Consider the following 14,153-nt stretch of genomic DNA (forward strand, 5'->3'; position numbering starts at 1 on the left):
CCCTGATGTTCAGGAGTCAACTGTAGTGGAAAATCAATACCAGCTAGAGGAGATCAGAGAAGGTTTGGGGAGATGTGTAATACCTATGACAGTTGCACCTTTATTAAAACTCTTCAGGGGCTTCCCTGGTGGTGCAGTGGTTAGGAATCCGCCTGCCAATGCAGGGGACACGGGTTCGAGCCCTGCTCCGGAAGGATCCCACATGCCGTGGAGCAGCTAAGCCCTTGCGCCACAGCTGCTGGGCCTGCGCTCTGGAGCCTGCGAGCCACAACCACTGAAGCCCGCGTGCCTAGAGCCCGTGCTCCGCAACAAGAGAGGCCGCCGCAATGAGAAGCCTGCGCACCGCAAAGAAGAGGAGCCCCCGCTCTCCGCAACTAGAGAAAGCCCATGCGCAGCAACGAAGACCCAACACAGCCAAAAATAATAAATTAAAAAAAAAAAAAAAAACACTCTTCAGTCCTCCTACTCATAACCCTATATTCTCCAGCCATATTAGAGTGTTTCCTTATTCTTTCCTGGGATTTTTTTTGGCTTTCACACCTTTGATTACATAAAATTGAGTGGGCTGAACTTAATAACCAGTAAGTTTCCTCTGATATAAAATGTTATTACTGTTTGCTGCTCCCTCCACCTCTAAATACTTACTTTTCTTTTAAACCATTTCCTTCATTTATGAAGCTATCTCTAAGCTCCCACCTCCAAATCAGATGTGACCTCTCCTTTAAAGCTGTTTATCACAGCACTTAACATTTTCTGTCTTTTCTGATATCAGAAACTGTTTTCTAATAATACATGCTTGCTAGTACATATACCAAAACTGGAACAACTATCCTTGACATACTTTTTAGTTTCCTTGTATACATGCTGCAAGGTGCTAAATAAAACTTTCAAAAGATCTTAAAATTTTAAAGAGAACTTAGAGATCATCTAGTCCAACTTTCCACAGCAAGAATAAATATTCTCATATTCACTGTTGTAAAATAAAGATTCTTGAGTCACTGATTTACTAATTCTCCTTTAGGATAAAGCGAGAAGAGAAAGAGGTTCTGAGGCTCTTCTGCCAAGACCTTGCATATGCAGAAGGATACAGACAGTAATGTGAGTACAGTTACCCTTAACAACTCATTAGCTTGTCATGAGATTAAAAGTTACATTTCAAAAAAAACCCAAAAAACAAAACGCATCAAATCTTTGAAAAATAGCTACCTCAAAAAGGAACTTCTGGGCTTCCCTGGTGGCACAGTGGTTAAGAATCCGCCTGCCAATGCAGGGGACATGGGTTCAAGCCCTGGTCCGGGAAGATCCCACATGCCACAGAGCAACTAAGCCCGTGAGCCACAACTACTGACCCTGTGCTCTAGAGCCCGCGAGCCACAACTACTGAGCCCGCACGCCACAACTACTGAAGCCCGCACGCCACAACTACTGAAGCCCACGCACATAGAGCCTGAGCTCCGCAACAAGAGAAGCCACCACAGTGAGAAGGCCACGGACCACAATGAAGAGTAGCCCCTGCTCGCCTCAACTGGAGAAAGCCCGCACACAGCAACAAAGACCCAATGCAGCCAAAAAAAAAAAAAAGAAATAAAATAAATTTTTTTAAAAAAGGAACCTCTTACAAATAACCTCACAAAAGACACTTTTAAGGTTATGTAAGATGAGTAAGATTTACATTTCTGTCAATATTTTCAGCCTTCATTTTTATCTACAGGTTTCTCTGAAGTGGCTTCATTGTTCAGAAGTCCATTTCCTTATTGTGCTTCTAATAACCATTCCCTATATGCCCAAAGTTCCTTCTTACTAGCAACTGTTCATTATAAAGCCTTGTAATTTCAAGGCTTCAGACAGAATTCCATTTCTAGAACTTAATCAGAAAATTAAAGGCCTCAAGAAATCTAAAACTTACAACTTGTTTATATATAACAATCACAGGAATCTTTCTCTCTTGTCTCTGACAGATGTTCATCTAGTCTCTGCTTACCCAGATAAATGTAACAGAATAATTACTACCCAGAAAGGCACCCAAATAAATGTTTGCTAAATTTAACTTATAAGATCCTGCATATTATATATGTATATACATATATTTATTTATGGCAGGTGTTCCAGAATTCTAGCTGCATTTATCTGTGAGGTTCTATGAAGCTAAGAAGAGTTAGCAGGGTTAAAATTTTTTTGTTAATTCTTGTTAATTTCGAGTAGCTGGAAAATTTCATCTAGGCACCAAGTATATGCCAGTGTTGCATTCTAAGTTAGCCCCAAGACCACCTTTGGAAAGTACTCCTAGATTACCCCTGGAACAGGTGCACATTTAAAACATGGATTAATAATTATTTCTTATTGATTTTTCTAGTATGTATTATTCATAGACTGATTTCACTATTAATTTAATTTACCTCTGTTATGTTATTAACATATGGATAATAAAGGTTGGTAGTACGTGTAGTCTATGAACTGAATAAATAAATATGGGGACAAGACTGACCCCATCATATGCACCATTAATTCATTCCCTGTAGTTTACAGAAAAGGTCAGTTTTTTTAGAAGGATATTAAAATATTTTTCTCTGTGGCTGAAGTCATCATAATTAGTATTCCATTAATCTTTCAGCCATTTACACTGGATATACAGAGTTCTTAAAAGGAAAGAAACAAGGATTTCAAGGTACAAAACTAATCAAGATTATTGTCATTTCCCCACCCCTTTCCTCTCTCTAAATAGAATGCAGCTGCATTTCTCTAAATGGAAAAAACTCCTCTTGAACTATGTATATACCATAAAATTTCAGCAATAAACTGAGTTTTACCTTCCATTAAATTGCAACTAATTTCACTTTAATGCCCTAGTTAGCACCCATTATTTTTATTCTAGATCTAACAGAATTTCTAATACAATTATTCAAAAGATAATTTTTCATTACCTGGGATTGGGAGGGTATCCGGATGGGTATGCAGAAATTCCACTTGGCATGCCTGGCATGTAGGAAGCTAAAAATAATTTTTAATATTTTAAAATAGTATGCATAGTCCTGGATATATAGGGTATCAAATAAGACATATATCACCATCAAACCACAGCAAAATTTCATACAGTTAAAGAATTCAAATCTCAGCACTGAAACAAAACACTCCAGCCATATTAGTTCTTCACTGCAACTAATAAATATCTTCAAATCACATAACTCTAAAAGCATTAAACATGACAATTCCAACAAGGATTAACTGGCGAACAGGTCAACCTGGTCAGCTCTTCAAGCTCTCAAGGAGTCTATAACCTGAGACAGGAGCCAATTCAGTTTGGAATTTAGAGGAAGGTAATTGTGCCCTCCTCTGGTCCAAGGTCAGCTTCTTAGAAAGTGACCTCTTTATTACATCTAAGATATCTTTTGATATTTTCTTGCAAGATTATGTTGACCAATTAGCACAGATGGTTTTGTTGGCTTGCCAGAGGACTTTAAACGACTTCAAATTACTACAAGAAGTCCTAAACAAAACTTATATTCAGCCAGACTGGTTAAAACAAACAAAAGCTTGGAAATACTAGGTGGAAAAAGGTTCAAATCTAGCAAGCATAAAGAATGCTTTATATGTATTTTATAGAGAACACTAATGACAAAGAAGTAGTCAGTGGTGCCAAGAGGCTAACCAACATCGAGGAAGAAAAAGAGAAGTTAATTTTGGCCTTAACTGGAAACAACTTGTCTGAGAATCAAATTAACCTCAGTGAAATTTTTCTCACTGAATATAATGATGAATTAGCCCTTAATCCAATCAGTGAATATTTTAGTGCCTTTCTGTGAAAGGCACTGGATTAAAAAAAAAAAAAAAAAAAGAAAGAAAGAATTCCTGGCCTCAAGTTGCTTATAGTCTAGTGAAGGAGATAAACAAGAAAAGAATAAAAATACAGAGTGGTAAGTGTCATGACAGGGGAAGTACAGAGTGATATATATGGGATCATACAGGAGGTAGCTAATTAAATGTAGGAGGTGGGGGTAAACAAGAGTGATCTAGTAGATGGATGGTATACAAAGGCTTGAAGAGAGAAGTGGAACACTCAAAATATAAACTTTTACAGCACATAATGCAAGTGGATGGGAGAAGTATGCTGGGCTCTGACTAAGGGCCTTAAACGTCTTTATCAGAGTTGCTGAGCTTACATCCCCAAGTATCAGTGTTCATAGTCTTCTTGTTAGGATGAATCTATAGATGTCATAAGTAAATTTTTTCTTAAGTATAATGAAGCTAAGGATGATGTTCAATGTTATTTCATAAAGGGAAAAAAACCTCCCAAAGTGTCGTAATTGCTAGATCTCATAAAACATTTCTTCCTGGGCCAAAACACAGTTGATCTTTATGAACATCAAAAGATGAGGCCACTATTAGGTGTCAGCAACATATACAGTCAACTACTAGTTTCTCTCCCCATTCCAGTTTCTCTTAAACACATATAAACCACCACTTCACAGTTATAAGCAATTTCCTCATAATTATAGGCAATTTTCCTTTCTAAGGTTCTGAAAAGCTAGTAATTTGACCAAAATCTTCAAATTTTGATTTTGGGAAACAACAAAAGTTGAGTCCAAGACTGGTAAGGAAGCAGATAATGAGGTGAAGTAATTTCAGAGCCAGAATAAAATGGAATACAAATAAGCATAATATATGGGGTTATTATAAGGATTAAATAAGAACTAATATGAAGTGCTTAGCTGTGTCTCATAGTTACCACTGAATAAATGTTGACTCTTACTGTTAGTTGTCAAAAAATGAGGTTTGGGCACAACACTTTTTTAGTGTGACTTATAGCTAGCTCAAAAGTCGTCCTAAAACCAGAGATGAAAAATGTTTACAGTAATGATAATAATAATAATAATAACAGAAGTATATAATTTCTTAACTAGACGATCGTATTTGTTTAAGTATGGATCCAAATTTCTGGGCTGTTCCTTGATGTGTGGGTGTAGGACGGAATTCAGACTTTCATTTCTTTGCAGTCATACATAATAATAATGAATATCATTTCAATATATAAAAAGTATTAAAACTGTAATGGATAGACAATAAGTTGGTCTCTTTTAGTAATTCACTTATATTAGCTCTATATTGTTTAATGTGATTTATAGTGAGTGAGTGCAAAACGGAAGTGTAATAGTGATCTCTTTAGTGAGGTCTCTTTCTTGAATGCTGCACATCCAATGTTAATATAAAACTAAAAGAAATTTAGGAAAAAAATGTTGCTTAGGGGACTAACATTCTGAAAAGGTTACCTTTATCTTAAGCGGTCACTGGCTATGTTATTTGAGCAAATAAATGTGAACGATGATCTAGGAAATATTTTGCATTTCAACATTAGATGGGCAAGATAATCTAACCTTGGATATTAAAGTCAACAGAATTTATTAAGATGAAAACAAATTTCTGATCCAAAAGAATCCCTAGAATCTTTATTAAAAGAGCAACAAAATGCTACAACCAAGCTTATTCTGGGAAAGCAGGGAAGGAAAAGGAAATGGATTCAGAAAGTTCTGTTAGATTCCCATTCAGCTTGTTAGTCAAGATGCTCCTCAAGGCAGAATGGATTAAAAAGGAAGAGGGTAATTTTCAGCGGGAGGAAAATGAAAGCTCACATAATCTAACTTACAAGATAAATTAAGTCTGGTTAATTATCTTAAACAAAATTTGTTTAAAAAAATCACAGCTCAAAACACAATGAACAGGTTTAGTAAAGTCAAAACAAGTAAGTACAACCAACTCTCAACTATCCAGGGTGATTTTAAAGTATCAGTAAGAATTATTTTTGAAAAACCCAGAAATAATAGAGATAATGTACACCAGTTAGGGGAGAATTGATATTGACTCCATGCCCCCACCCTCTCCACTCAAAGTAAAATCATGAATTGGTTGTACTCAAGAGAAGAAAGCTGAGAGCTAGATGTCCATTGTGTACACCCAGAATAGCTGAATGTGAATGATATAGTTTACTTTATAATTGATTCTCATCTACAGCACTGATCCTGGAGTTGCAAAGAAAAGGTCAGATTGCCTTTCAAGTTGTATCTGCTTCCAAACGGATCGAATAAAGCTATTCCATGGCATGCATAATTAAAAAAAAATTCCAGCTCTATTCCAGCATTCTTTCTCTTCCATTTTGGAATCCAGCACACCCATAGTTAGATTTCTACCCACAAACGAAAGCCCAAATGCCCGTCTTTGTTGGGAATCTGTACATGCAGATGTGGGGCCTCAGAATACCTCCAAAAAATCCACTAACTTGATAAGCTAAAAAGCAAAGTGAAGTCATCAAAAAAAATTTTTTTACAAGATTTTGTTTTCTTTTGTTTATATGAGTTTAAAAATCAAATCTCAGTTCTACTTACTATTTGGTGGCCCTGTTGCCTGGTATGGTGGATAGGATGCTGAAATAGTAGGACGAGAAAAGACTGGAGGTTCTTCTCCAAACACCACAATCATAACTTGAATAAGCCCCAACAAGTCTGACTGTGGCTAAAAACGGAAAACAAATTTAAGTCATTTACAGATTTACTTTTTGGCAATAAGCAAAAGTCTGGCCATTTCTTATCTGTTTTCAACTTAGCTCGACAATTTCCTTTGTAGGACCCCAAACATGAAAATTCCATTTAATTAATTTAATACAGCTAGGTGATTTCTACTTATTATTTATGTGTACCAAGGCTGCTACTTCATGTATATAAAAACAGCACTAGCCAAAGCAGTATACTACAAAATTCAGATGGTATTGTTCTTCACTTGACTCCATACAGCTAACCAAAATTTATTATATTTCCAGTGGACAAATTAAGGATTCTGGTACGAACTCAGGGATAGATGTAAGCAGTAGTCACAAATATTATTTAAGGCCTTTAAAAGATAACAATGTTACCTTGGAAACACGTGTTCCTAGATTAATTTTTATTAAAGATACTATTATGCACTCTGAAATTATAGGTAGACTCCATTTTAGAAATCACTAGATTGTTGTACAAAAGATATAAATTATTAAAGGATCTTTCCTTCCAATACCATAGTTACAAAGAGAGTGCCTGTATCCCATAAAGGCTGCTAAACTTTTTTCTCAAGTATCTACTGATCACTAATTTAAGACAAACTATGCTAGGCAAAGTTGTTCAAACTGACTTATCTGATGGTTCTGTTTTCACCCATTATATTTTGTGTATATCTCACCTCACATACTTCATTCATTAGTTCATCAGGTTCTGAAGGATTACTCAATTATCTTGATCAGCTAATCATCTTCATAACTTCCCTTCTCCTGATAGAAGAGTTTACCAGCAGCTTTCAACTTTCCAAAGCACCAATTTTGTTCCATTCTGTCCCAACGTATGGACAGTGACAACAGATAACATTTCAGAAAGCTTCTTATGAAAACTTGCTGATTCTCACTATTCCAATACCCTTCTTATGTTTGTCTGTAAACTTACACGCTGAGACAGGGAGTAAACATGTACAGTATCTGTGTAGCACCAAGGAGTGTAGGCTGGAGATTATGGCTGGTGTGTGTGGGGTTGCTATTGAGAATCACACAATTTAATCTCTTGTTAATTATTTAGTCCAACAAAACTCCCTAACTAAATCATAAAATGATTTTAAAATCAGGCACTTTAAAAATTGAGATATAATTCACATACCATAAAATTTACCATCTAAAGGTGTATAGTTCAGGACTTCCCTGGTGGTGCAGTGGTTAAGAATCCACCTGCCAATGCAGGGGACATGGGTTCGATCCCTGGTCCGGGAAGATCCCACATGTGACGGAGCAACTAAGCCCGTGCGCCACAACTACTGAGCCTGCGCTCTAGAGCCTGAGTGCCACAACTGCTGAGCCCACGCGCCACAAGTGTGGAAGCCCACACACCCTAGAGCCCATGTGCCGCAACAAGAGAAGCCACCACTACGAGTAGCCCGCACACCACAAAGAGTAGCCCCCACTCGCCACAGCTAGAGAAAGCCCACGCGCAACAAAGACCCAATGCAGCCAAGAATAAATAAATTAAAAAAAAAAAGTGTATAGTTCAGTGGTTTTTCTCCATCACCACTGTCTAATTCCAGAATATTGTTATCATCCTCAAAAGAAATCTGTCCCTATTAGTGATCACTTCCAATTTCCCCCTCCCCTCAGCTCTTGGCAACCACAAATCTATTTTGTCATTGGATTTGCCTATTCTGGACATTTCATGTAAATGGAATCATACAATACATGTCTACCTTTTTTCACCTAGCATAATATTTTCAAAGGTTAATCCACGTTTGTAGTATGAATCAGTACTCCATTTATACAGTCTTATAACCATAGTTTTGTCAAGACAAATTTTATTTTAATTCTTTACCATACCATTCCTTTCACATTAAAGTCTTTGAAGGAAGGAAAATTGTTAATACCTACTTCCAGGCCTATTATAAAGCAACAGGTCATGAATATTTCAGAATGACAAATGACTAATTCAGAATGATACAGGATACAAAAAAAGTAGCAAGAATATTAGTTTATTTTAGCTCAAACACCTAAGGGTCAACTGAAACACATAGTATCTTTATAAAATTGTTTTCCTACTGAAAACCCTGAAAACTTAAAGAGCAAAATAGCTTTCTTCTCTATCCCTTTTTGTTAGCTTTTCCAGCAAGCAATAAAAAGGACAGATTTTACATTCTAAGCAGTATATGATACATGTTCAGGATTAGGATTAATAAGCAATTGAATTAGTAAGATCAAGACAAATGAGAGCAGCCCTAGTTCACGTTCTGTGCCATGCTAGATTACTGCAATAGCCTTCTGTGCGGCTTCTAGTTTTACTTACTGATTATGATTGAGAGAATTTTCTATAAAAGTTCACACTCCCCTCCCATTATACCATTCTCAGTTGCTGCTGAGAATCAGTTGCTTAGGCAGAAACTACATTTTCCAGTCCTTCTTGCAACTAGTTTTTACCAACGGACCATAAGCAGAAGAGATTTAACTTCTAAGCCAAGGTGCACAAGGAGGGCCACCAATCTCTCTTTGCTTGTCTTCCTTGATGCAGAGGACTCTGAAGCCCCGGGAGATGGTGGCACAACAAACTGGAAAGCGCCTGGTCCCTGAAACTCAAGTGAGGGAAAGCTGCCTGCCAGTGAGGAAGACTCCCAGTGGACTATTATGTGAGCAAGAAATTTCCAGTGTTGTCTCTAGTATTTGGGGTTTTATGTTTTAGAGCAGCTAGTGATTTTCAGTCAGAAAACTAATTAATGTATTTATCTAGTACACTTCAGACATTATACCAAATAATCATTGCATTTAATGCCTTACTTTTGTTCAGAAATCTAAAATGACTCCCAACTGCCTATTACAGGACGAAGTCCTTAGCTAAAAATCAGAACCTTCCATGATATAACCTTGAATACCATACCAAAGTTAGCTACCATTATGTCTTTTTTGTTAGATTTGTGGAATATATCATACATACAGAAATGTATAAAACATATGTAACTTTAAAGAGTAACAATAAAGAAAGTATTTGTGTAGCTATCATCCAAGTTAAGAAATAGAAGATTGCCAGCAACTTACAAGTTCCTGACTGCATCCCCCTCTATCTATTCTATAGAGTTACCCACTTCTCTGACTTAGCAGATAATCATTCTTTTCTTTAAACTATCTTATAAACAATTTTCTAAACAGTATGTTTAATTTTTTCTGTTTCTGAACTTCATATGAATTAAATCAAACTGTGGATTCTATTGAGACTTATTTCAACAATGTTTGTAAGATACATTCCTGTTAAAGAGTATAGTTATAAATTCATTTTAATTGCTGTATGGTGTTCCACTGAATGAATACACAACTTCTTTATTCACTCTCCTGTTGTTAACAGTCATACGGGTTGTATCCAGTCTTTGGTTATTTATGCTGCCATGAACATTCTTGCTCTGTTTCCTAGTATGTATGTGCAAGGGTTACTCTTTTTTTTTTTGGCTGCTGCGCGCGGCCTTTCTCTAGTTGCATGCTGCGTGCGGGCTTTCTCTAGTTGTGGCAAGCGGGGGCTACTCTTCGTTGCGGTGCATGGGCTTCTCATTGCAGTGGCTTCTCTTGTTGCGGAGCACAGGCTCTAGGCGTGCGGGCTTCAGTAGTTGTGGCTCACGGGCTCTCCAACACAGACTCAGCAGCTGTGGCGCATGGGCTTAGTTGCTCCATGGCATGTGGGATCTTGCTGGACCAGGGCTCAAACCCGTGTCCCCTGCATTGGCAGGCGGATTCCCAACCACTGCGCCACCAGGGAAGCCCACAAGGGTTACTCTTGTGCAGTAGTTATCAACTGGGGGTGCTATTTTTGTCTCCCAGTGGATATTTAGAAATGTCTAGAGGCATTTTCAGTTGTCACAACTGTGTCATGCTACTGGCATCTTGTGGATAAAGGCCAGGGATCCTACATCCTATAATGAACAGAACAGCTCTCCCACAATAAAGAATTATCCAACCCACAACGCCAGTAGCACTGAGGTTGAGAAACCCTGCTCTAGTGTACATACCAAGGAGTGGAACTGCTAGGACATAGGGCATGGGCACTTACAACTGTACTAGGTAATGCCAAACTAATTTCCAGAGTAGTTGTGTCAATTTTGCTCCCATCAGCAGTGTCTAAGAGTTCCCTTTGCTCCACATCCTCTCTAACCCTTAGCGTTGTCAACTGGTAGTGCAAATTTAATGTGCGTGTAATGGTATCTCGTTATGGTCTTAATTTATATTTCCCTCACTACTAGCAGGATTAAACATCTTTTCATATGTTTACTGGCCATTAGGATTTCTCTTTTGTGAAGTACTTGTTCAAGAGTTTCATCTATTTTTCTATTTGGCTTCTTTCTTTTAATGATTCCCAAAAGTTATTTTTATGTTCTGGACGTTACCCTGTGGGTGTTGAGTACTACAAGTATATTCTTTCAGTTTGTGGTTAGTCTTTTCACACTTTTTAATGTGTCTTTCATGAACAGAAGTTCTTAATCTGCATAAGCTCAAGGTAAAATTTAGTAGTCTTTTCCTTTATAGTAAAAGTTTTCCATCTTGTTAAAAAAAAACCTCACCTATTACAAGATCATGAAAGGCAGTCTCCTATGTTATGTTTTAAAAGTCTTATTTTTTTGCCTTGCACAATCTACCTGAAATTGATTTTTGTATATTATACAAATAGGAATCTAACTGTCCTAACTCCATGACTGAAGTTAATCTTATCCCCACTTACCTACTATAACACCACTGTTATACGTCAAGTGTTTATGTATAGGCATACCTTTTCTTACTGTGCTTAGCTTTATTGTCCTCTGCAGATACTGCAGTTTTTACAAATTGAAGGTCTGTGGCAACCCTGCGTTGTCAGATGATGGTTAACATTTTTTAACAATAAAGTATTTTTTTTTAATTTATTTTCTTGAAGTATAGTTGATTTACAATGTTAATTTCTGCTGTACAGCAAAGTGATTCAGTTATACATATATATATTCTTTTTCATATTCTATTATGCTTTATTATAAGATACAATAAAGTATTTTTAATTAAGGTATAAAGACTGTTTTTTTAGACATAACACTATTGCACATTTAATAGACTACAGTATAGTGTAAACATAACTTTTACATGCATTGGGAAACCATGCAACTTGTGTGACTCATTTTATTGCAACATTTTGCTTTACTGCAGTAGTCTGGAATTGAGTCCGCAATATCTCCAAGGTATGTCTGTATAGTGGATCTTTTTTCTGGGCTATTTATTATGTTCCATCTATCCATTTGAATATTTCTCTGACAATTCCATACCATCTTAATTACTAGTTATTTAAAATGCATTTTGATACCTCTAGGGCAAGTCCCTTCCACCTTATTCTTCTTGGCTATTCTTAATCTTTTGCATTTCCATATAAACTTTGGATTCAGCTTATCAAGTTCACAAAATCAACAAATACGCAAAGAAACAAACACTTCTGTTAAGAAATAGATCAATTTGTAAAGAACCAACATATTTATAATACTGAGTCTTCCAATCCATGAATAAGGTTCTCTTTTTTTGACTTAAGTCTTCTTTAATATCTTTCAATAAAATCTGAAATTTTCTCCATACTGGATTTGTACGTCTTTTGTAAGGTTTATTCCTACGTCAACAGCATTAAAAATATAACATATTCATAAACCAGTTCATTCTCTATTCTGCTGAGTCTAATCTGCTATTAAACCCATCTATTGAGTTTTTTTGTTTTGTTTTTTAAATTTATTTTATTTTGGCTGCATTGGGTCTTCGTTGCTGCGCGCGGGCTTTCTCTAGTTGCAGAGAGTGGGGGCTACTCTTCGTTGTGGTGTGCGGGCTTTTCATTGCAGTGGCTTCTCTTGTTGCAGAGCAGGGGTTCTAGGTGCGTGGGCTTCAGCAGTTGCAGCACGTGGGCTCAGTAGTTGTGGCTCGCAGGCTCTAGAGCGCAGGCTCAGTAGTTGTGGCACACGGGCTTAGTTGCTCCATGGCATGTGGGATCTTCCTGGACCAGGGCTCGAACCCATGTCCCCTGCATTGGCAGGCGGATTCTTAACCACTGCACCACCAGGGAAGTCCCTCTATTGAGTTTTTAATTTTTATTATTCTATTTTTCAGTTCTAAGATTTCTATTTGGTTCATTTTAAATATAATTATGTTACAATTAATTCTCCATATTGAACATACTAACCACAATCATTTTCAAGTCTGTGTCTGACAACTGGGTTACCTGGGGGGTGGTATCCTGTTTCTACTGTCTTTTTTCCCTCTTTGTCCTGTCTCTTGATGTACTTGATAATTTAAAATTGTACATCGGACACTTCGTGAAAAATTAGACAAGGCTCTATATATGATCTTCTTCCAGCAACAGTTCACTCTATCCTATGGCCGGCAGATACCGTGAGAATCACCTTAATATAATCAGGCACTGAACTGATTCAAGGGTGGAGTTTTATAGGGCTTATTCTGCCTGAGTTCCCACTCATGGGGTGTATTCCTCCAGTGGTGCCAACTGAGAGCCTAGGATGTTTACTCATACCCCTCCTCCTTTTGAGTGGTTCCAAACTCATACTGCCTCCTCAACCTAAGACTGCTGAGAACTTGGCTATGAATTTCAGAGGCTTTCTGCTTAGCTTTTTAGCATCTTGTCTTTGAAATTTAGGAATTCAGCATATCCCTTAAGGGGGAAACTCTAAGTATCTGGCTCGCTTCTTTGTAGCTTCCTTTTCTCCCAAATCTTGGCTCCTAAGATACTGGCTGCCTGGCAGACAGAACAGCAACTGTTGTCTTTTCAGCCCTGTGAGAGTGTTAGAAACTGTGCAGTCTTCTTTGCCTCTAGCTAATGCCCTCTGCCCAGATTCTCAGCCTCTCACTCTGTACCAAGAATCAGTAAATACTCTTAGGGAAAACTGGCAGAATGTTGACTCATCTCTTTGCAGCAAGGATCTTGGCCCTTCAAGTCCTAATTGCCTCAACAGTTCTCCAGAGCCTTCCACAGATGTTGTTTGTACTTTGGCTTTTCTAGCATTTTTTTGGATAGAAACTGCCAGAGCTATACCATCAGAGGCAGAAACAGAAGTTTCTTACTAGTATTACTTCTTGATAGGAACACTTTGAGTAATGAGATTTGAACAGTTTCACAAATATATGCCACCAGTATACTATTGGGTTGGCCAAAAAGTGTGTTCTGTTTTTAAGTAAAAATAAAAGGCACATTTTTCATTTTCACCAAGAACTTTATTGAACAACGTTTTCATCCTTTTGTTCCACTACCTTCTGCCATTTTTCAGGCAACTTCATAATTCCATATTCCCAAAACTTTTTATCTTTTTGAGCAAAGAACTGTTCCAGGTGCCTTTTACAGTCTTCCAGGGAATTGAAATTTTTTCCATTAAGAGAATTTTGTAAAGACTGAAATCAATGGAAATCTGAAGGTGCAATGTCTGGTAAATATGGCGGATGTGGGCTTCCCTGGTGGCGCAGTGGTTGAGAGTCTGCCTGCCAATGTGGGGGACACGGGTTCGAGCCCTGGTCTGGGAAGATCCCACATGCCGCGGAGCAACTGGGCCCGTGAGCCACAATTACTGAGCCTGCGCGTCTGGAGCCTGTGCTCCGCAACAAGAGAAGCTGCGATAATGAG

The 14,153-nt window shown here is 37.6% G+C and overlaps 1 protein-coding gene across 1 annotated transcript in view; it reads right to left on the bottom strand.

Moving 5' to 3' along the window:
• TSG101 (tumor susceptibility 101) overlaps positions 1-14,153 on the bottom strand; it is a 49,542-nt gene that overhangs the window by 21,135 nt on the left and 14,254 nt on the right. Inside the window, exons 5-6 of the mRNA XM_068554932.1 lie at positions 6,375-6,501; positions 2,922-2,988 (exon numbers count right to left, since the gene is read on the bottom strand). Of these exons, the coding sequence (XP_068411033.1) occupies positions 2,922-2,988; positions 6,375-6,501 (194 nt within the window). The remainder of the gene's footprint in view (positions 1-2,921; positions 2,989-6,374; positions 6,502-14,153) is intronic.

This window comes from Eschrichtius robustus, chromosome 11 (assembly GCF_028021215.1).
Source record: "Eschrichtius robustus isolate mEscRob2 chromosome 11, mEscRob2.pri, whole genome shotgun sequence".
Taxonomy (NCBI): domain Eukaryota; kingdom Metazoa; phylum Chordata; class Mammalia; order Artiodactyla; family Eschrichtiidae; genus Eschrichtius; species Eschrichtius robustus.